General features: G+C 45.3%; 1 protein-coding gene and 1 long non-coding RNA gene across 5 annotated transcripts in view; both read right to left on the bottom strand.

Annotated features, from left to right (window-relative positions):
- GRAMD1A (GRAM domain containing 1A) overlaps positions 1-7,777 on the bottom strand; it is a 44,974-nt gene extending 37,197 nt beyond the window's left edge. For 2 of the 3 annotated variants that reach the window (XM_036108514.2, XM_078063486.1), the window contains exon 1: positions 5,991-6,061. Coding sequence is in view for 1 of the 3 variants with exons in the window: in XM_078063483.1 (XP_077919609.1) it covers positions 5,991-6,061; positions 7,509-7,516 (79 nt within the window). In the remaining 2 variants the exon portion in view is untranslated. Of the gene's footprint in view, positions 1-5,990; positions 6,062-7,508 lie in introns of those variants that run through there. The other variant, XM_078063483.1, reaches the window with a different exon arrangement.
- A 3,830-nt stretch (positions 7,778-11,607) lies between these two features.
- LOC118545941 (uncharacterized) lies at positions 11,608-22,497 on the bottom strand. 2 transcript variants are annotated; one of them, XR_004922313.2, is made up of 3 exons: positions 22,289-22,497; positions 12,123-12,207; positions 11,608-11,886 (listed from the first exon to the last, which is right to left on the bottom strand). It is a non-coding gene; the product is annotated as an uncharacterized LOC118545941 (long non-coding RNA). The 2 variants fall into 2 exon arrangements; XR_013444379.1 differs by lacking the exon at positions 12,123-12,207.
- Positions 22,498-23,345: the final 848 nt, after the last annotated feature.

The following is a 23,345-nucleotide window of genomic DNA, read 5'->3' as shown; positions in this document are numbered from 1 at the left end:
ACAATAGCCAAACTGTGGAAAGAGCCAAGATGTCCATCAACAGATGAATGGATAAAGAAGATGTGGTATATATATACAATGGAATATTATGCAGCCATCAAAAGGAATAAGATCTTGCCATTTGCAACGACGTGGATGGAACTGGAGGGTATTATGCTCAGTGAAATAAGTCAAACAGAGAAAGACATGTATCATATGACCTCACTGATATGAGGAATTCTTAATCTCAGGAAACAAACTGAGGGTTGCTGGAGTGGGGGGTGGGGTGGGAGGGATGGGGTGACTGGGTGATGGACACTGGGGAGAGTATGTGTTCTGGTAAGCGCTGTGAATTGTGCAAGACTGTTGAATCTCAGATCTGTACCTCTGAAACAAATAATGCAATATATGTTAAGAAAGAAAAAAAGAAGAAGAAGAATGTAGCAGGAGGGGAAGAATGAAGGGGGGGAAATCGGAGGGGGAGAAGAACCATGAGAGACGATGGACTCTGAAAAACAAACTGAGGGTTCTAGAGGGGAGGGGGTTGGGAGGATGGGTTAGCCTGGTGATGGGTATTGAGGAGGGCACGTTCTGCATGGAGCACTGGGTGTTATGCACAAACAATGAATCATGGAACACTATATCTAAAACTAATGATGTAATGTATGGGGATTAACATAACAATAAAAAAATTAAAAAAAAAAAAAAGAAGCACTTCGAATATGAGAACACTTCCTCAGTGTTTCACATTGGCCCCGACTTCACTATAACCCGGGGGGTCCCAGAGGTCTGGTCTTGCATCCCAGGAGAGCCCTGAGGCTGGGGCTTTGCGTCCTTGCCTGTGGCTACACCCGGGCGGTGTGCCCCCACTTCCGGCACAGCTCTGGTCCTACGCAAGGGTCTCTACAGGCGGGAATGAGCTAGACTTGCAGAGAATCTCATGCTTGGATGCACGTGAAAATCCTCAGGGGAGTCTTTAACACTCTGGCCTCAGGGTGGTTAAAATCAGACTCTGGGAGGAGGGGAGCTCTTGCATCAGGAGGTTTCACCCCCCCCCACCCCCATCACCCCCAGTGATTCTAACATGCAGCCAAGAGTGAGAACCACCCAGAGGTAGCGCCCATCGAACTTGCATGTGCACACGCATTGCCTGGGGGTCTTGACAAAACGCAGATTTCGATTTCAGCAGGTCTGGTTTGGGGGCCTGAGATTCCACTTTCCTAACAAGCTCCCAAGCGACGCTGATGCTGCTGGTACCTGGACCGCGGTGGCCGAGGGGAGCCGGAACTCAAGCGACAGGGCTCGTGGTTCTTGCGCCCTCTGGTGGTCAAAACCTCCCTAGCAGCACCCAGCGGAGAAGAACGGATGTTGGAAGCCTCCTCCAATAGATTGAATGTCTAGAGTATTTCTAGATTCTTCCCCAGAGCCTGGCCACTGACGTCTTCATTTCAGCGTTGCAATAACTTGCGTGCAAACCTGTCTGGACTCCTGACCTACAAAACTGCGAAGTAATAAATGGGTGTTGTTTAAGCTGGTAAATTTGTGGTAATTTGTTATGCAGCAATAGAAAAGTAATACAGGAAGTTTTATAGGCTTTACGATAATTGGCCAAGTGAGACTCTCAAGCCCACAGGCTTGGCACAGTGGCCCTGCACAATGTCTTTGATGGATCTATTCCCAGTCTCCCACTCAATGGGAGAAGAGGGAGAAAGGATTGTATTTTTTTTTTTAAGATTTTATTTACTTATTTGAGAGAGAGAGAGAGGAGAGGAGGGGCAGAGGGAAAGGGAGAGGGAGAGAGAAACCCAAGCAGACTCCACACTCAGCATGGAGCCCAACGAGGGGCCCGGCATGGGGGGGGCTCCATCCCATGACCCTAAGATCAGACCAGAGCCAAAACCAAGAGCCGGACACTCAACTGACTGCACCACCCAGGTGCCTGATTGTATTTCTTATTTATCAGCATTACACCTGCTGTCTTATTTCTCACGACTACACACTTCTGTTCACCTTATGAGCTCTGTTGTCACTGACATGAAAGCTCAAGGATGGCGTGGGGGCTAGTTTGCTCTCTGTGGCAGATCGTATTTTCCAAAGATGGACCTCATCCTACGTGCCCTTCTTACAAAATGATCTTCTTATGATGGAGACACTCCTCAATCAAGATGTGAGATCTACATTCCCTCCCCGAGTCCAGCAGGCCCAAGACTATGGTGGGGATGACACTAGGAGTCTTTTGAGGCTAAGTCATAAAAGGCAGTACACCCTGCCTCAGTTTCTCTCAGGATGCTCATCCCTGGAGCCCAGGCACCACGCTGTGAGGAAGCTCTAGCAGCCACATAGAAGGGCCGCCGGTAAGTGTCCTGGCCACAGCGCCCCCGCTGGGAGGAAGCATCAATTGCAGACATGTGAGTGAGCGAACCTGGAGAAGGTTCCAGCTCCGTGTCTTTAGGCCGCCCCAGCTGATGCTGAGCGCAGCCGACATGAGCCAACCCCCCTGTCCAAACTGCAGATCTGTAAGCAATACAAAGGTTGTTTTAAGCCACTAAACTTTGGCTTATTGTTATGGGGCCATAGGTAACTGGAACACTCTCAGGCTCTCCCCTGGGGACAATACTCTGAATTTGACCAGGTGTGGGGTGGCGGTGAGGAACCTCTGGTTTCAATTAATTACAGGCAAGTTACCTATTTTTCATTATTTACTATTTTTACAGGGCCATCTCATTAGAAATTAAGTTCAGTGCTTATAAACTATCAGGAAATCGGCCCTAATGTGTTTTAGAAAGACTGGCATTTTTATAACTTTTCTTCTTTGCCATTTAATTCATTGAAAAGTTTGTCTCCTTAAATAGTTCTCAAGAATAGGTATTTTCCTACAGATTCATCCTCTCCTGCGGAAGGCCAACTTCTAAGAGGGCCTGCAATGCCCACCCCCACCTGTCGTTGGTGTAATTTCCTTCCTTGAGGGTGGACCTGACCTTGTGACTTGCTTCTAATGAACAGAACATGGCAAAGGTGATGTGATGTCGCTCCCGTGATTAGATTACAGATACTGCGACTTCTGTCTTGCTAGCAGACTCTCTCAAGTGCCTTCTTGGCTTAAACACTTTGATGATACAGCTACCACACTGGAGAGAAGGACCCGAAGGCAGCCTCTGGCCGACAGCCAGTGAAGAACTGAAGCTCTCAGTCCGACAGCCCAGGAGAAAGGAATGAACCAGAAAGTGGCTCCTTCCTGGTTGAGCCAAGAGAGGAGACGTCAGCCCTGGCTGGCATCTCCATTGCAGCCGCAGGAGGGACCCAGGGCAGGGCACCCAGCTAAGCCATGCCGGGACTCCTGACCCACAGAACCTGAGGGATAATACACATGTGTTGTTCTAGCCACTAAGTCTTGGGGTAATTTGTTACGCAGCAGTAGACAACTAACACACCACCCCTCCTCTCATTGCCTGCCTGTCATCTCTTTATCAGAATCCCCAGTCACTCTCAGCCTAAACATGTGCCCACACTGACCACACATACCAGGGCTCTTGCCCAAGCATGCGGGCCTGCGTCTAAGTGAAGGGAGTATTCAGTTCCACACTGGCCACGTGGCTTCTTTCGTGTGTCTCTATCTGTGGACAGGAACACTGACTCTCTTCATCACCCCTATAAAATCTTCTCCCCTGGAGCCTGGGTTGGATTCAGGTAAAAGCCTCAGACACACGCTGCATCCCTGAATATTGCAAATTCATGCTCTTCCCCGCTGGGCCAGGCTGAGCTCAGACTCTGCAAAACATGTGGCTTCCTCAGGATGTACTGGCTCTTCCCGTGGCAGGAAGAAGCATTTCCTCCGAGCCAAGGGCTTACTTTCATTTGAGCTCCGGCCTCTCCTTCTCTGGCAGTGCTGGACCTCAGATCAGAAGCCACTTAACGCTCCTCAGCGTTGGCATCTGAGAAGTCTTGCCCAGTACAGTTGATTGATTGGAGCATCCAGGGGGCAGCAGGAGCAGAAGAGGATTTCTGGGCTGAGTTTCGTCGGAAGAAGAACATTTTAAGGCAGATGAATGGCAGCTGGGGCCACTTGGGTATCTCTGCCTGGCCTCTCCACACCCACATCCACCCAATATATCATGGGACAACAGAAGTTGTTTTCCCCACAAAGGTTGCCTTCAAACCCCTGACCTTTCCTTTTGTCTTCACACATTACGTTTTAAATTTGCATTCTGTAAACCAGAACCAAACACCACACACGCAGAAAAACAGACCTGTTTCCCAGGACTTTTGGGTTCACATCTTCCATGGTTTTCAGAGCCAAAGAAGATGTTTTCTAGATTCTGGGGCCAGGCATACTGAGTTACCACCCCACATTACGAAGAAAGATTTAGCAAGGCTAGTTAGGTAACCACCCTGGAGACGGCAGACAGTGCGATCAGAGCCGAGTGGCCTCTCACCCTGGGGAGAGACTGCAGACAGTCTCCTTCTTGGAGAAACATCCATGCACCTTGCTCTATGGGGACATGCTCTGAGTGAGTTTTCCTGTGAGAAATAAGAAAAATGGGAGGCACGCCCTTGTGTAAGTTCCTTCTTTTGAGTGGGGGCCTGACTTCATGTCTTGCTTCTAACCAATGGAATGTGGCAAATGTGAAGGGATGTCACTTCCATGATTAGGTTACAAAAGACTGTGACTTCTGTCTTAATAGCAGTCTCTTTCAATTCCTGGCTTGCACGCTTGGATGATGCAAGCCGCCATGTTAGAATATGTAGTACGGAGGCCCCTGAAATGCAGTAAAGCAGCATGGGCAACAGAAAATAACGGTTTCGGGAGAGGATGTACTGGAAGAACTGTGTGTTAATCTATGCATCCATTCCACAAATATTCACTGAGTACCTACTAGGTGTCAGGCCCATCTTAGAAAGTGGCGCTCCAGAGGAGGGTAGGACATAGAGAGCCATCCTCTCAAATCAGGACCCATTCCGAATGATGCAGAGGCCTCAACATAAGGCACGGGAATCCATGCAATACGTAAGTCAGCATGGAAAAGTATTTTTTAAAGATTAATCTCAGCTTTGGGGTGGTCTTTCTATGTATGATGTCAGGAACATAAGGCCATAAAAAAAAACACAAATAGAATGCTAAAAATAATCGCTCTTCATATAACAAAGGGTTAATTTTCCACATATATAAAGAACTCCTCAAAATCAATAAGAAAAACAACAATCTAGTTTAAAAATGGGCAAAGACGATGATGAGATAGTTCATAGATAAGGTAAAACTAAGGTCTCTTAGACATAAAAAACCCACTCAAGCGCCCTCATCTTGAGAGAAAATGCCAATGGTCTCCTACATACGTGCACTGTTTTCCACGACAACTTATAGTTCGGAGAAGGCAGGACACCACAACCTCACCAACTGCACACCCAAGGCCAGATGACATTTTCGCTTTTGGCTCCCCCTGCTATCACTTTTAGGCTCATGAACTCTTTATTTACTGTATCATCCATTTATTTATTCATTTGGAAGATTTTTCTTGTGGCCATAGTGTGTCTTGGCATTGAGCAAGATCTGGGGTTGCGTCAACGAGTAAGCTATGTTCCTTGTGCCGAGGGAACGAATATTATGAAATATTTCTTCCTGCAAGCAGAATTCATTGAGCACCCATCATGAGCAAAACCTTTTATATCTAAGTATAGGTTTTCACAAATGCTGTAAATTACCTTCCACCTTCCCGTCACCCCTATGTTGTAGCTAGCAATCTGAAGGACGGAGAAATTGGGTGACCTGGCCATTTCACAGTTTACATGGATTCAAATCAGACCTAGGAGACTCAAAACCCCTTATTCTTCAGCATTTGCCAATACCGGATTAAACCTTGGCCTTGATTCACTCTGGACGATCCATACACGCCAGGGCTAGACCCAGGCCTGGATAGAAGCCATCCCACACAGGGAACCCAAACCAGGGCAGCCAGGGAGAATTATTCCCTAGTGTTTTCCTTTTACCCACTTTCCACCCAGCCGGCTGTCAGTACCTGCCCCTCTGGTATGCACAACTTCCTCAGGGTCCACTCCAGGCTGATTCCGGTCAAGGACTCTGCTGCTCCTGTCAATAAATTCGAGCAATATTTTTTATTCGGTGGATCCTTCAGCATCAACTTTTTCATTTGAGAATCCCACAAGAAAGGATAACAACTAATGGCATTTCTCTAGTGCTTTAGAGTTTACAAAGTGGTCTCACACACAGGATCCTAGTCAACCCACATCTGAGAAACGAGGAACCTAAAGCTTAGAGGGAAAAGTTGTGGCCTGGGGGAAAGTTAAATCCAGAATTAGAACCCAAATCTTTAGACTTTTCTGTAACAAAAAGTTACAGGTTCCCATGGAAGAAGATCTGTAAGAGAGAGAAGTTTTGGGAACGATGTCAGGAGATTGGCAAGGTGTGTGACAAGAGGGCGTGAGGGGTTCTGTAGAAAAGGGGGAATTTTTTCTACAGAAATAAGTTGGACATTTTGCGGGAGAATGAATGAAAAACTAAGTACAGAGGGAGGAAATATCAAGACATGTGTAAAATGACGGGAGGGAGAGATGAGTTTGTAAAAGAGAGAACGAGGACACGGTTCTCAGAGATTCATCTACACTGATCAAGAAGGGGGGCCAGGAGCTCTCTATTGCCATGTCCAGAACAGAGCATAAACGTTTGGAAGTGGGTAAGATAGACCTCGGACCAATTCTGCCTTATTAACCACGTGCCATCAGGCCACTCTCTTAATCTATCACTTAAGTGTCTTTGACTATGAAATGGACGTCATTCCGAAGGTCAGCGCCGAAGATCAAGTTCTAGAACGTCCATTAAAATACTTTGTGGGCAATCAAACATGTGTGTCAGGATTCTAATCATAATTTCCCTGAAAAATCCTCCTAATTCCTTTCCAACTCATTCATGTAAACATCTCATTTAAAATCCACTGCATGGGGCGCCTGGGTGGCTCAGATGGTTAAGCGTCTGCCTTCGGCTCAGGTCATGATCCCAGGTCCTGGGATCAAACCCTGCATCGGGCTCCCTGCTCAGTGGGGAGCCTGCTTCTCCCTCTGCCTCTCTCTCTCTTTCTGTCTCTTATGAATAAATAAATAAAATCTTTAAAAAAAAAAATCCGCTGCATGGATCTTGTGGCAGTTTATTCCACTACACTAGAGTTAGCTTCCTCAGAAGCCCTTGCCCTGCATGCTTTGGGGTTAGAGTTGGCCAGGAAAGCACTTGGCATGAGATTTGGTTGGTGGAAGTGAAGCAGTTGTAGAAGGTCCGGTTCTTTTTTTTTTTTTTTTAAGATTTATTTATTTATTTGGGAAAGATAGCATGTGAGTGGGGGGAGGGGCAGAGGGAGAGAGAGAGAATCCTCAAGCAGAGTCCCCACTGAGCGCGGAGCCTGATGTGGGGCTCGATCCCAGGACCCTGAGATCATGACCTAGGCTGAAATCAACAGCCTGACCCTTAACCGACTGAGCCCCGCCCCAGGCGCCCCAAGGTCTGATTCTTATAAGCAATCCCTTACCCCAGCATCCTCAGAGCGGTTCTGCTTCCCTGGCTGAATTCAGATGGATAGACAGCGCTGGTATGGTGAGTGGTTCCAGGGAACAGAATCTGAAGGATAGGAATCCGGACTGGTTCTCTGATGTGACCAGGTTCAACTGCATTCACGCCCCTGTTTCTGATGGTGGAGGAGACAATGGTTGTCTGTGGCGGGCCATGGCACACCGGTGACTAAAGTTATTATTGCCTGTTGTAGGGTAATGTCTGACGTTAAGCACTGATTGCCAAGGCCTCCATTTCAACAGACATCCACTCCAGATAAACATATTGAAATCTGCATGACATAGCTACTAGTAAAATAAGCAGGTAAGGAACTAGGCACCCCCACACCCATGAAGTTCTCCTTTCCGCAGACACTAGGTGGCCATGAAAACTGGCATTCCTTGGGGCGCCTGGGTGGCTCAGTCGGTTGAGCATCCGACTCTTGGTTCTGGCTCAAGTCATGATCTCAGGGTCGCAAGATCGAGCCCCGTGTTGGGCTCCCTGCTCAGTGCAGAGTCAGCTTGAAGATTCTCTCCCTCTGTCCCTCCCCCCGTGCGCGCGCTCTCTCTCTCCCTCTAAAATAAATACATCTTTAAAAAAAAAGAACAACTGACGCTTCTTGAGTGACCCTGCCTCCAGTCTCCCATGCCCTGATTCCCACTCTCATGCTTCAAATTAGCCAATATAGAGTGACCTTGTGAAACCCCAGAGACCCCATCCTCAGACCCTAATAAAGGCAGAGCCCCAGGTCTGTGTTCTCTCTGTCTGTCTGTGACCTTGCTCTGTGGCCCCGGCATGCTGAGACTTGTGAGTAATTAGTCTTGTTTTTCAAGATGCTCCGATGGTTTTCCCCAAAGTGCATCCTGAAATCAAAGTAAGAACAAGATCCAGGCCAGCCACAACATTGGCCCTGCTGGGGGGAATGTCTGGGGCTCCCTACAAGTAATATGGGCCTGGTGAGGGCCTCAGGTGTTCCTAGCTGAGAACATTACCTTCGACAGGCTGGGACCAACACGACACCTGCAATCAAGATACCTGTACTGAAGCATCTCTGACGTAAGGTTCTAGATGACCAACCACATAGTTGCTGCCATAGATCATTTTAGTGAAAATTTAAAAGGTTGGTTGGTTGGTTGGTTGCTTTGAAGTACAGAAAGAAGATGAGCTCAGAGCTTCCAATTCTCAGCTCAAAGTCAAGGTAAGGGACAGAAAGCTTTTACAACTGTCCTAAAAGGATCCCTTATCTCCCTCCGTCACTGAGTTGAGATTTCTGAAAACTAAACCCAAAGTCTAATCCTGTGGATGGCTGGATTATAATACAGATCAAATCCCCAACTTTGCACGGTCTCATGTTAAGGCAAAGGCATCTCAGAGATTCGAAAATCCAGGGGTTATAAGAAAACAGCTGGTTGACTCGGGGATATGTAGGGGCTGTAGTTGAGTTGTATGAGAGGGAAGAGTAAGATACAGAATGTTGATGAATAGCGTGGTGATTCTATTTAATCCTCAGGGCCTAGAACCCTGAAGAGTGGTCCCGATGAGCAGGGGGTGGCTTGGCCAAGCTTTTGGAGAGGACAGTGAGAAGCCACGCGATGCTGGCATGTAGTTTGGGGTTCAAGTCTCGGGTACCTGTCATATGTGTGGAGCAAGAACTGATACCACCATCATTTGAGGCAGTTGTTGGTAAGAACTTGTGTATTTTGAAAGCAACAACATCAGAAACACTCCTAGCATAAAACGGACAACTTGATTACTAGTAACTTGATGGCTTTACAAACATTTTCTTCTTAAAGTTCACAGCAGCTGAGCCAGGAATCAAACCTGTGCCTAAGCCCAGACACACAGATGTGAATATCACTGCCCTTCATCTCCTGAGATGGCATTAAAACAAATTTACTTAAAGACGTACAAAAATACACTAATTAATTAAAAATTTAAATGACAAACATTAATCTTGGAACTATAATTTGCAAAGACAGGCTGAAAAAAGAGGAAACCTAAAAAGAGATATAAACCCCCAAAGAAATCTTAAAAGTAATCTCAGAGGTACTATTTCCACACCACAGACAATAAGGCATCAGGCCCAACCACCTTGACCATCAAGTTGCATGAAATGTGCTGGGGAGGGGCGCCTGGGTGGCTCAGTCGTTAAGCGTCTGCCTTCGGCTCAGGTCATGATCCCGGGGTCCTGGGATCCAGCCCCGCATCGGGCTCCCTGCTCGGCGGGAAGCCTGCTTCTCCCTCTCCCACTCCCCCTGCTTGTGTTCCCTCTCCCGCTGTGTCTCTCTCTGTCAAATAAATAAAATCTTAAAAAAAAAAAAAAAGAAATGTGCTAGGGAATTATTTTTTGATTACTTGAAAGGGGATTTCTAAATTTTAATGGAAAGAATAACTGAGAAGGAAATAGTAATACTTTGAAAACAATCAATAATGAAGAGGCACTAGAAGACATGAACAGACATTTGTCCAAAGAAGCCATCCAGATGGCCAACAGAGACGTGAAAAGATGCTCAACATCACTCATCATCTGGGAAATGCAAATCAAAACCACAGTGAGATGCCACCTCACACCTGTCAGAATGGCTAATATCAAAAACACAAGAAAAAACAGGTGTTGGCGAGGATGTGGAGAAAAAGGAACCCTCATGCACTGCTGGTGGGAATGCAAACGGGTGCAGTCACTCTGGAAAAAAATACGGAGGTTCCTCAAAAAGTTAAAAACAGAATTAACCATACGATCCAGGAATCCCACTACTGGGTATTTACCCATAGAATACAAAAACACTAATTTGAAAGGCTACAGGCACCCCTTTGTTTATAGCAACACTATTTACAATAGCCAGTTATGGAAGCAACCCAAGTGCCCATCACTCGATGGATGGATAAAGAAGATGTGCTATATATACCCAATGGAAGAGTATTCAGCCATAAAAAGAATGAAATCTTGGGACCCCTGGGTGGCTCAGTCGGTTAAGCATCTGCCTTCGGCTCAGGTCATGATCTCAGGGTCCTGGGATCGAGCCCCATGTCGGCCTCCCTGCTCATCAGGGAATCTGCTTCTTCCTCTCCCTTGCACCCTCCCCTGCTCATACTCGCTCTCCCCCCACTCAAATGAATAAAACCTTAAAAAAAAAAAAAAAAAAAAACCTTCTTTGTCTCTTAGACCCCATGATGCCCAACACAGCTTTTTTGGTTAAGCTCCACAACCTCTTTTAAGCTATTAGGCAGAGATTTGATTTCTAATTGTAATGTTAATATTTAACGTGACCCAAGAGACTAACCTGTGAAGTTCTAGACTCTTCCCCCATTCATTGTGTCCTCTGACAGTTTTGATAGATGACCCAGGTTTTCTTGACCTCTCAGAGCTTCCGAAGCCCTTGATAAGCCCCACATCTGGGACATGCTCATTCACATTCCTGACTCACTGTAGGCTAAAGGAATGACAGATGTAGGAAACCTCTGAGAGGCAGAGCCTTTAAAGATGCATATAGACCTCACTATGTCTCTCCCTAAATTAACTCAATACAGTACCCTAAAAATGAGGTGATTTGTGGTCTCAGACCTATCACTCATACATTATTTGACAAAGGGCTTCTTATCTCCACATCTAGCCCCTGCTGCACATCTATTCTACCTGTAAAGAAACCTAATAGAAAGGGTTACCAACTTATCCAAGAATTGTGAGCCATAAATGAAATTGTAAAATGCATATTGTTTTTCCCAAACCCCAACACTATCTCTGCTTCTATACCCTCTGACGTGACTTCTTTCATCGTGGTTGATTTATGCTCTGCTTTCTTCAGCAGACCCCCTTTATCTAACCCCCAATTCCTATTCATCCTCACACGCGAAAGTCAACAGTGTACCTAGATCATCGTGCTCCAGGGTTTTTCCAAAGTCCCCACTTGTTTTGTGTGAATGTTAAGTGTAAATCTGAAGATTCTGGGCTTCTCTTATAATTCAGTGCTCAGTCAATATGTGGAGGACCTTCTTTGTTCTACTGGGTTCAGTAACTCACGGTTAGACAGTTAACTAGAAGCTCTGGCTTGTGTTAACCTTAAAAATAAAACTGTCAATGATTTTACCAGCAAAATGGGTTTATTCAGGAATAGCAGAGAATTACAATTCGGGACAGGCAAGCTACAGCAAAACAATGTGGGAATCCAGAGTACAAAGGAGAGGAAGCTCTTTTACAGAGAAAAGAGGAAGTTGGAAGGGGCTGTTATCAACAAAAAGTCCATTGGAATAAACTGGGAGTCCAAGACTGGCTGAGTTGTGACTCTCTCATTGGCTGGGCTGTTGCTGGGCAAGGAGAAAATCTTCCTTCCCCCTCCTGGGGTAGTAAAGGAGGCTTCTTCCTGTTGGAAAATGCGAAGTATGTCTCTGCAAAGGGCTGTGAGGAGTGGTACAGCATGAGAGCTCCCCCTTCTGGCCTCCCGACTCCGTCTTAAATGACATTCCCTTTTATTCGGTTCCACTGTTCTAGCTCAAAAGCTATCTACTATCTATGCAGATATTAATTCTCCTAGTCTTAACTAAAGTGCAGGCCCTTGTGAGAATCATAAGTTCTGCTATCTGGGATGAATTCTGTTACCTGGGATGATTTTGTGTCAGGCTGAGACTCATATTCATGGGGTTCTGGACATCTGTAGTGGCATATGCTGCCTGGAATGTTCCGTCTGAGGTGAGGAGATAAGATCCATCAACAAAGAGGGTGAGGTCTGGGTCTGTAAGGGGAACCTCTAAAAGGTCAGGATGAGGAAGGGTTAAGTTTCGGTGGCAGCAATGCAATCACACGGTTATCCTCCAGTTAGGAGAAGAAGAAGAGCACAAGGTTAAGATTTCGAACAACAGGGGATGGTAATGTGAGAGGAGAGAGCAAACAAATCTCAAGAGAGGCAAGCTGAGAGGTGTACACACACACACACACACACACACACACAGTGTTTCAGTTAGGAGAAGGATCTGGGCATCACAGCATACATAAAATTCAGGCTATGACCCAACACAAGGTCCATTGTAACTTGAACCAATTTTGCTGTTGCCACAACTGCTCTAAAACAAGAAAAGGCTTCAGCCACACAGTCTGGAGTGAGGCTGAAATACTCAGTGGGCCTTTAGCTTCCATTAAGCTTCCGAGATAAGGCACCTAAAGCGTGTCCTTCTCTCTCATGAGTGACTGGGGGAAAAGGCAAAGGATAATTTGCTTGTCTCAAGGTGGAAGCAGAGGAAAGGAAGGTCCTTAAGGATTTGAATGCCATCATGGAAAGTGAGTCCCATTGTAGGAGGTCAAGTAGTTTCCTAAATTATACCATATAAAGGGGATGCTACATTAGAAAAATTAGGAATCCACTTCCTACAATATCCAATTAATCCTAGAAAGCCCCAGAGTTGTCTTTTTGTTTCAGGCGGAGGGTAGTTAAAGATGGTCTTGATAGTCCCGAGGAAAAGGGTTTTCCCTCAGAGGAGATATCATGTTCTAAATATTGCACCTGGACAGCAAAGTTATATTTTGTCCCTTGAAACCTTACATTCCTTGTAAATGTGAAACTGAATAAAGAAAATCTCATTTAAAATGGAGTCAGGGGGTGCCTGGGTGGCTCAGTGGGTTAAGCGTCCAACTCTTGATCTCAGCTCAGGTCTTGATCTCAGGGTCGTGAGTTCAAGCCCCACACTGGGCTCCATACTAGGCATGGAGCCAATTAAAAATAATAATAAAAGTCTTTTAAAAAATAAAAAAATAAAATGGAGTCACAGGCCAGAAGGGGGAGCTCTCACGCCATACCACTCCTCACAGTCCTTTGCAGAGCCAACAGGAAGAGACGTACTTTGCATTTTCCAACAGGAAGAAGTCTCCTTTACCAGCCCAGGAGCTGGGAAGGAAGATTTTCTCCTTGCCCAGCAACAGCCCAGCCAATGAGAGACTGCTATAACTTAGCCAATGAAAAGCCACTCCACTTTGGACTCTCAGTTTACTCCGATGGACTTTTTGTTGCTAACAGCCCCTCCCAAATTCCCCTTTTTCTCTATAAAAGAGCGTTCCTCTCCTTTGTTCTTTGGCCTTGCCTATGGTTTTGCTGTAGCTTGCGTGTCTTGAATTGTAATTCTCTCTTACTCTGAATAAACCCATTTTGCTGGTAAGACAATTGACATTTTTATTTTTAAGGTTAACAGTACACGACTGGTATTTATGACTGCAACTGGAACACCAATTAAATATGGGAAATGTGTGGCTGATCACTTAGAGGATTTATTATTACCAAAAGAAGTGGGCATATTTGAAATAAGTCAATCAGAGAAAGACATGTATCATATGACCTCACTGATATGAGGAATTCTTAATCTCAGGAAACAAACTGAGTGTTGCTGGAGTGGTGGGGGATGGGAGGGATGGGGTGGCTGGGTGATAGACATTGGGGAGGGTATGTGCTATGGTGAGCACTGTGAATTGTGCAAGACTGTTGAATCACAGATCTGTACCTCTGAAACAAATAATACATTATATGTTAAGAAAAAAAAAAACAGAGGAAGATAGCAGGAGGGGAAAAATGAAGGTGGGGGGAATCAGAGGGGGAGACGAACCATGAGAGAGGATGGACTCTGAAAAACAAACTGAGGGTTCTAGAGGGGAGGGGGGTGGGAGGATGGGTTAGCCTGGTGATGGGTATTAAAGAGGGCACATTCTGCATGGAGCACTGGGTGTTGTGTACAAACAATGAATCATGGAACACTATATCAAAAACTAGTGATGTAATGTATGGTGATTAACATAACAATAAAAAATTTAAAAAAAAAAGAAGTGGGCATATTTAAAATAGAAACTCATACGGGCAATAAGATTCCAAAGCAAAGGGGGAACTTGCTAAAGCTAGCAGCTCACAAACATGCCAATCCAGCAACTCATAAATCTGTCCCAATTCCACAACAACCAGACAGAATATTAAATCTACTCTGCCTTCCATTTGACCCTCAAATAGAAGAAATGAAAAGCTCTCAGCTCAAAGCCCCTAAGATTAAAAGGCCAATTGGAAACAAGCTGGATGTCTTTTGCATCCAGATAAACTTTGGAGACACCCAGATGGCCGTTTGGGCTCTCCTCAATCCCTTGCCTGAAATGTAGTCTAAGACTTTCACAAAATGGGAAAGAAAAACTAGATCAGCTAACTCCATTGGTACTCGTGGGAAAATTTTACTCTTTACCCGGAACAATGGGTATTCTTTTGCCCCATCTGCTGAAAACATAATCCTGGTAAAATTGTAATGGTGGGGCAAGGAAGAAAGCCACCTCCAGGAGGACCCTTTTCCTACTGGAAATTTTATTCAATTTCCTATATATTATGGTTATGAACATGTCCTTACCATTATGCAGGTGTTCCCTCACTGAATCAAAGCTTTCCCATATAAGAGGACCACCGCTTGCTGTTGCTAAATTTCTGTTAGAACAACTTTTCTCTATCTGGGTTGTTCCTTTTGCCCTGTCTTGATGGAGTGGACAAATGGATCATTAGATCTAAAATTGCAAAACTCTCAGAGAAACTTGGCCTTCGCTGGTCCAAGGTTTTATCTGTGGCTTTGAGGACTTTCTGCTCTCTACCTACGAGGCCACATCAATTCTTCTTCTATGGGATAATTACTGGAACATCTATGAGAATTACACACATAGACATGGGCTATAGAAGATTCCAATTTGGTCAATTCCGACATTTTCAAATATTGTAATGGACTTACTAACTATACCCATACTTATCAACAGGTTAACACTATTTTTCCTCCTGTCTTCCCATCTACACTAGTCCACATATAGAAATTGGAGATTTGGTTCTCTGGAGACAACACTATCAAAAGATTAACCTTGAACTTCATTGGAAGCATTCATATATGCAAGTCCCAATTTCCATACCTGCAAACAACAGCACTGTAGCTCTGATCCTTTGTCCTCACACTTTTCTTGCCATATCCTCTGTTCACATCACACTTGTGAACTCTAAGAGTGCCCAGAATTTTAAAATTAATAAAATACTTTAAGACTTTTAGATTTACAGGAAAAAAATGAACAGAGAGTACAGAGGGTTCCTAGATTCCTCTCCCACCCTCATACCAATGAGGTATATAGGAATGTAAGGAATGACATCTTACATTATGTGATACATTTGCTACAATGAATGAATCAATTGCTGATACATTATTATTAAGTGAGGCCCATAGTTTATTCAAATTTCCTGAGTTCTTAACCTAATGCCCTTTCTATGCATCAGACTCCCGTCCAGGATGCCGCATTGCATTCCGTTGTCATGTTTTTGTAGGCCTCTCTTGCCCATGACAGTTTCTATGATTTTCCTTGTTTCTGATGACCTTGAGAGTTTTGAGTAGTACTGGTCAGGTAGACTGTAGAATGTACCTCTATGGGAATTTATTTCATGATTTTCTCATAATTAGACTGGGGTTATGGAACTTGGGCAAGAAGATCATAGAGCTAAAGTGTCATTCCCCCCACATCATATCAAAGGTACTGTGCTATAATAAGAAATATATTTGGTTTTTGTCTCTGGTCCCTGAACAAAACTCCTAAAACCCATGGAATTTCCTGAGTGATAGGAGTGTCTGTTATTCATAAGGAACCCCTTTTGAGTACACCTGAGTTATGCCAATGAGCTCAGGATGGGGCCACTAGATAGCCTTAGGATGGGGCTGATCACCAGAGAGATCAAGTGATTTGAGGCTGAAACTTTCAGCTCCAGCCATTGACCTCTGGGAAGGGAGTTGGGGGGCATTACAGATTAAATTATTATTTTTTTTTTAAAGATTTATTTATTTATTTATTTGAGAGAGAGAATGAGAGACAGCACGAGAGGGAAGAGGGTCAGAGGGAGAAGCAGACCCCCCGCTGAGCAGGGAGCCCGATGCGGGACTCGATCCCAGGACTCCAGGATCATGACCTGAGCCAAAGGCAGTCGCTTAACCAACTGAGCCACCCAGGCGCCCTACAGATTAAATTCTATAAAAACTCTTGACCAACAAAATTTGATGAGCTTCCACTTTGGTGAATTCATCCACATGCCTGGAGGGTGGTGCACCCCAGTTTCATGGGGACAGAAGCTCCTGCATTTGGCACTCTTCCAGACCTGGCCCTATGTACCTCTCCATCTGGCTGTTCATCAGTATTCTTTATAATAGCTTTTCTAATAAACTGGTAAGGGTAGGTAAATGTTTCCCTGAGCTTTGTGAGCCATTCTAACAAGTGATCAAATCCACGGAGAAGGTTGTGGGAACCTCTGATTTAGAGTCAGTCAGCCAGCCAGTAACAGGTAACAATCTGGACTTGGAACTGGCATCCGAAGTAGGGGACAGTCTTGTGAGACTGAGCCTTTAATCTGCAGGATATGATGCTAACTTCAGGTAGAGAGAGTCAGAATTGAGTCAGATTTGTAGGACACCCAGTCAGTGTCTGCTGAGAATAGGAGAACTGCATGGTGGTCTTGAAGAGTTCAGAAATGGACCCAAATCTAGTCAACTTATCTTTGACAAATAAGCAAAAACAGTTCAATGGTGAGAGGGTAATCTTTTCAACAAGTGGTACTGGAACAATTAGACACCTACATACCAAAATAATAATAATAATAATAATAATAATAATAGTAATAATCTAGACACAGACCTTTCATCTCCACAAAAATTAACTCGAAATTGTTCACAGACCTAAATTTAAAGGACAAAACAGCAAAACTCTTAGAAGATAACATAGGTGGGGCGCCTGGGTGGCTCAGCCTTTTAAGCGTCTGCCTTCAGCTCAGGTGGTGATCCCAGGGTCCTGGGATCAAGCCCCACATCGGGCTCCCTGCTCAGCGGGAAGCCTGCTTCTCCCTCTCCCACTCCCCCTGCTTGTGTTCCCCCTCTCGCTGTGTCTCTCTAATAAATAAATAAAATCTTTTAAAAAAAAAAAGAAGAAGAAGAAGATAACATAGGAGAAAATCTGAATGACCTTGTGTTTGGCTGTGACTTTTTATATACAGCACCAAAGGACAATCCATAAAACAAAAAAATTGATTAACTGGACTTCATTAAAATTAAAAACTTCTGCTCCATGAAAGGCACTATCAATAGAGTAAAAAGACCAATCTTCAGATTGGGAGGAAATTTTTTGCAAAATGTGTATGTGATAAAGGACTGTGAGCTAAAACAAACAAAGGGCTTCTAACACGACAGAGAAAGTAAACAACCCAACAAAAACTGGGCAAAATATTGAAGAGATAACTCACCAAAGATACACAGAGGGCAAATAAGCATATGAAAAGATGCTCAGCACCAGATATCATTAGGGAAATGCAAATTAACAACGTCATACCACTACAAACCTATTAGAATGCCAAAATCTAAAACATTGACAACACTAAGTGCTGCTGAGGACGCAGAGAAACAAGAACTCTCATTCACTGCTGGTAGGAATGCAAAATGGTACATTTGCTTTGGAGACAGTTTGGCAATTTCTTGCAAAACTCACCAGACTCTTCACACAATTCAGCAATTGCACTCTGTGGTATTTACTTAAAAGAAGAGAAAACTTATGTCCACACAAAAACTTGCATATGGATGTTTATAGCAGCTTTATTCATAATTGCCAGAAATTGGAAGTAACCAAGATGCCCTTCAGTAAGTGAATGGATATATAAAGCATTGTACATCCAGACAATGGAATATTAGGCAGTGCTGAAAGGAAATGAGCTATCAAACTATGAAAAGACTTAGAGGAAACTTAAATGTATACTACTAAGTGAAAGAAGCCAATCTGAAAAGGCTAAATGTTGTATGATTCCAACTATATGGCATTCTGGAAAAGGCAAAATTATGGAGGCAGTAAAAAGGTCGGTAGTTATGAGGAGTTTGCAGGGGCGGGAGGGATGGATAGATGAATAGATGGAACACAGGGGATTTTTTAGGGCAGTGGAAGTATTTTGTATGAAAGTATAATGATGGCTACAAGACGTAGAGGTCGCTTTTAGGCAAACAGGCTTGAGTGATGGAATGTAGAAAGGGCCCACAGAGACCCCCTGTCTGAATCCAGACAGGCCCATCAGGAGACCCATCTCAAAATATTCATAGGCCCTAACTGACCAATGGGCTACTTACAACCAAGCACAGTTACCAAAAATGGAGAATTCCATATGTTGTCATACCTCCTCATCTTCCCCCTTTAAAAACAGTCCCCACCCACTGCCTCCTGGCAGATGGCCTCTCCTCTGCTGTCCTGCCCCGGGCTCCTTGCGGTATATTCAGTAAACGTCTATCTCCTTTGTTCTGCCTCAGGTGGATTCTTTCACTGCCCATGCCACCAGCTTCCACCCAATTGTCGCTCCACATTTGGGGGCCCTCATCTCATCAGGAGAGATCCCATTTAGACACCACACAGGATATTATACATTTGTCAGAACCCACAGAAAGTTATGCAAGGAGGCCAGGTCCAAGGACCCAGAGGGGGTCCCACAGTACCAGCCAAGAGCATCCTTGGCTTCGGGCAGGATGGAAATCAAACACGAGCCCTCAGGAAGTCAGAGCAGAGTTTACTGAAGATGTAGAGAGAGTAGATACAGACGGAACATCTGGAAGACTCAAAAGGAAAGGAGAGAGAGTCTCATCTTTGGGGTCTGGAGTTTTGAGGATGCTGATCTGGTATATGTGTCCTCTTAGGCATCCAGGAACTGGTCTAACAAGGATGAGTGCTCAGATGTCCTCCATAAGTCACTTATACCCTGGAGCCAGGGGTCTTGGCCTCAAGGTGTCTGGAGTCAGTGACCTTGGAAAACGTACATGACAACCTCACCTGATCACCCCTTTAGATGTTAGCTATTGTGCTAGAAGACTCCAAAGAAATCACGAACTCCCTGACCCTCACAAGGACGACATATATTAAGGCATGTGTAAGGTTGGGGGTGCGGGTCCTAGCAAGAATTGAATCAGGAAAAGACAAAAAAAGCAGTTTTTTAAAAATAGGATTCCTTCAGTTTCCCTTTCTCAAAAGTACAACACAGTGAACTCTAAACTATGGATTCATTTTGTTTAATGCTGATGTGTCAATGTTAGTTTATGGATTATAACAAATGCACAGCCCTACACAGATGTTGAAGGAAGGAGGACCTGAATGCATGTGTGGGGGAAGAGGTTCATGGGGACACTGTACTTTCTGCTCAATTTTGCTGTACCTAAAGCTGCTCTAAATGTAATGTCTATTAATTCGAAAAATTTAATCCTTGACCTTACACCTGCCAGATTGCCTAAAATAAAAAAAGACAGGAAATAACAAGTGTTGACAAGGATGTGGAGAAAAAGGAACCCTTGTACACTGCTGGTAGGGATGTAAATTGGTAGAGCCACCATGGAAAACAGTATGGAGGTTCCTCAAAAAATTAATAATAGAAATACCATATGATACAATAATTCCACTCCTGGGTATTTACCCAAAGAAAAAACAAAAACACTAATTCAAAAAGATATATGCACCCCTATGTTTATTGCAGCATTATTTACAATAGGTAACATATGGGAGCAACCTAGGAGTTCATCTATAGATGAATGGATAAGGAAGATGTGGATGGAATATTATGCAGCCATAAAAAGGATGAGCTCATGCTGTTTTTGACAACATGCACAGACCCAGACGGCATTATGCCAAGTGAAATAAGTCAGATTGAGAAAGACAAATACCATTTGATTTCACTCATATGTGGAATCTAAAAAAAAAAAAAATCCCAAATGAATAAACAAACAAAAAGCAGAATCAGACTTATAAATATAAAAATTAATTATAATTAATCCTTCAGGGGCATTTTGAGACATTAAAAATCCCTGAATGCTCATTTGAATGTTTATTTGATAGTAATTTAATGTAAAGGTTGATGTGTTTGGGTTTTGGGTTTTCTTTGCCTCACTGGTTCTTTACCCAGTCCTTTAAAAATACTTTCTAATATATAATCCCCAATTTTTTTTCTAGTTTGGAAAGTACATTCTTTGATTTTACTTCTTTTATTTAAGCTAAAATTTACAAGTACTTATTTTAACACATTAGTGCACAGAGTTATAAATACGTTTACCTTTCTCCTAGACAATATAGGGAACTTAGAATATTCATCACTTTGTCCCATTTTGAATACTATGATTTTATGGTATGCATGGTAATGCCATCGTTCTAACTCCACAGGAGATAATATTCACATCTTATACAGAGAATGCACAGTGACAGGAATCCACAGATACACTCCTCTCTCAGATCCTCATCCCTATCACCCCGAAGATTTCACCTGGAATCACTTTTCATTGTTCTTAAGTTATAATCATTAGAATTGCATTTTATATGGGTTAACTTTCCATTAAAATTTTCATTTGGGGCTTGAAATAATCTTATTTCAGATATCTTTTTTCTTGAGAGACACTTTTGCTATGTATAGAAATCTAGGTTGGTAGGTCCCTGAACCACAACTTATAGTGGGAGTGAGAGGTGACAAGTAATCTATTTTGTGCTCCCTGGTGGGCTGCAAGTTCAGGTGGCAGGCTGATCGAGCCTTGTCGAGGACAAGGCCTGGTAACCTCCAGCCGATGGACATCAAGCTGGGATATCTCGTGATCGGATATTTGTACCTGGATTTGGCTGCTCTGAATGCCACAGGGTAGTCAGGAGAGGGGCAAGTGTTGGTTCCTGTGACAAAGATATTCTCCTTGACCAACCTCTACTTAGGCTCTTCTGAATTCTCTTCTCAACGAGGCCCTGACTTCCAGACTTCCATGTTCCTCTCTGCATTGCAGCAAGAATCCCAAAGTCAGTTTGACCAGAACTACCCTCTGTATCTGATCACTGGTGATATCTGATCAGGTCCCTCATTCCCCAACACCCCCGGGGGGGAGCTCATCATCCTAACCTGCCTTCAGCAAGAATCCTGTTAGGTCAGTTTAGCCAGAACCCCTCCCCTAGCCCCCACCTGTTGCTTGGCTATAAGAGTTGATCTCAATCCCTCTCTCTCACTACAACCTCCTATTGCGGTGGTCCCTATACCTAGCACAATAGGGCCTGGTATCATTCCTCAGCAAGTGTCTTGAATAATGCCTGAGAATTAGACATGAGTAATGACATAGCGTCTTATGTAATGAACTTGAAACCACGTCCGTTCCATTGTGTCCACTCAAGGACATTTAACCCTGATGTTCTCAAATGTTGAATCATGTGGCCTGTAAGAATCTGGCCCTTGCACAATAGGCCTACCTGTTGTTTATGAAACTCTCCTGCATGATGTATTTTTTCTACGTATTTTCAATAATAAAATAAAATAGCCAAATGGTAAAAAAGTGTGCTTTCACGTGAACATTATCACCATCACCTATACTGTTACTTGCTGAATTAGAGAGTCATTATTTTGACAAATATTCCACGTTACCCTGTAGAGAGGTGTCTCTGATTTGCCCTCCCACAGTGGGACTCGTGATGATGAGGAGGTTGATGTTGCTGCGGCTGGCTCTTGAGTATCCAGCAGTAAATACGTGTGGACCCTGTTACCTACCAAGAGTCCCTTTTCTCAAATTGGTATCCCTTGGAGAGCTTGTTCACACACAGAAGGCTGGGCCCCACCCGCAGAATTTCTGAGTCCCTAGGTTTGGGTTGCTGCCCAAGACCTTGCATTTTTAACAAATTTCCAGATGATGCTGATGCTGGTTTGAGAAGCACTGAATTAGAGCTACATTCAGTGTTAGTACAACAGGCCCCGCAGATTAGGTGTTTACCTTCATTTGTCAGTGTGAACCTGGGCCTTGCCGAAAGTCTGAGAGGTGCAGGACGCGCCTCCAACCACGCACGCAAAAATAGGTCTCCCGTGACAGACCCCTCACGGCGACTGGGACTTGCCCGGTTAAGATGAAAAGCTCCCGAGCCCCCGACACCAAGAACCAGCGGGAACCTCCGAGAAGCAGGAAAACGGCGCGCGCACCGCTCCTCTGCACCGCCCCTTCACACTGACTCCTCCCCCTTCACCCCGCCCCCTGCGCGACTTCCCAAGCACCGCCCCCAGCACCGCCCACCAGCGCCGTCCCCACACGGCCGCGACCAGCACTTCCCCCAGCACCGCCCCCTCATACCGTCCCCAGCACCGCCACCTCTGCACCACCACCCCGCACCGCACCCCCGGCACCACCTCCCAGCATCGCCCCTCGCACCGTCCCCCCCGCCGCACAACAATCCAGCACCGCCCCCTCGCACCGCCCTCCCAGAACCATCTCCCAGCACCGCCCCCCGCACCACCACCCAGCACTCCCTCCCAGCACCTCCCCAGTCGCACCACAGCCCAACACCACCCCCTGCACCACCACCCAGAACTGTCCCCACGACCACCACCCAGCACCGCCCTCCCAGCATGGCCCCCCCCACCCTCCCACTCAGCACCGACACCCCTCGGAACCACCCACCCAGCACCTCGCCCCCTTCACCCCACCACCCAGCACCGCCCTCCCAGCACCACCTCCGCCCCCCCGGCATCACCACCCAGCACCGCCTTCTCAGCACCACCTCCGCCCACCCCCCGCATCACCACCCAGCACCGCCCTCCCAGCACCACCTCCGCCCCCCCGCATCACCACCCAGCACCGCCTTCCCAGCACCACCTCCGCCCACCCCCCGCATCACCACCCAGCACCGCCCTCCCAGCACCATCTCCGCCCCCCGGCACCGCCCCCCGGCACCGCCTTCCCAGCACCGCCCTCCCAGCACCACCTCCGCCCACCCCCCCGCATCACCACCCAGCACCGCCCTCCCAGCACCACCTCCGCCCACCCCCCGCATCACCAC

Source organism: Halichoerus grypus, chromosome 15 (genome assembly GCF_964656455.1).
Source record: "Halichoerus grypus chromosome 15, mHalGry1.hap1.1, whole genome shotgun sequence".
Classification (NCBI taxonomy): domain Eukaryota; kingdom Metazoa; phylum Chordata; class Mammalia; order Carnivora; family Phocidae; genus Halichoerus; species Halichoerus grypus.
Note: the sequence above shows the minus strand (reverse complement) of the source record. Positions and strands in the feature narration are given on the sequence as shown.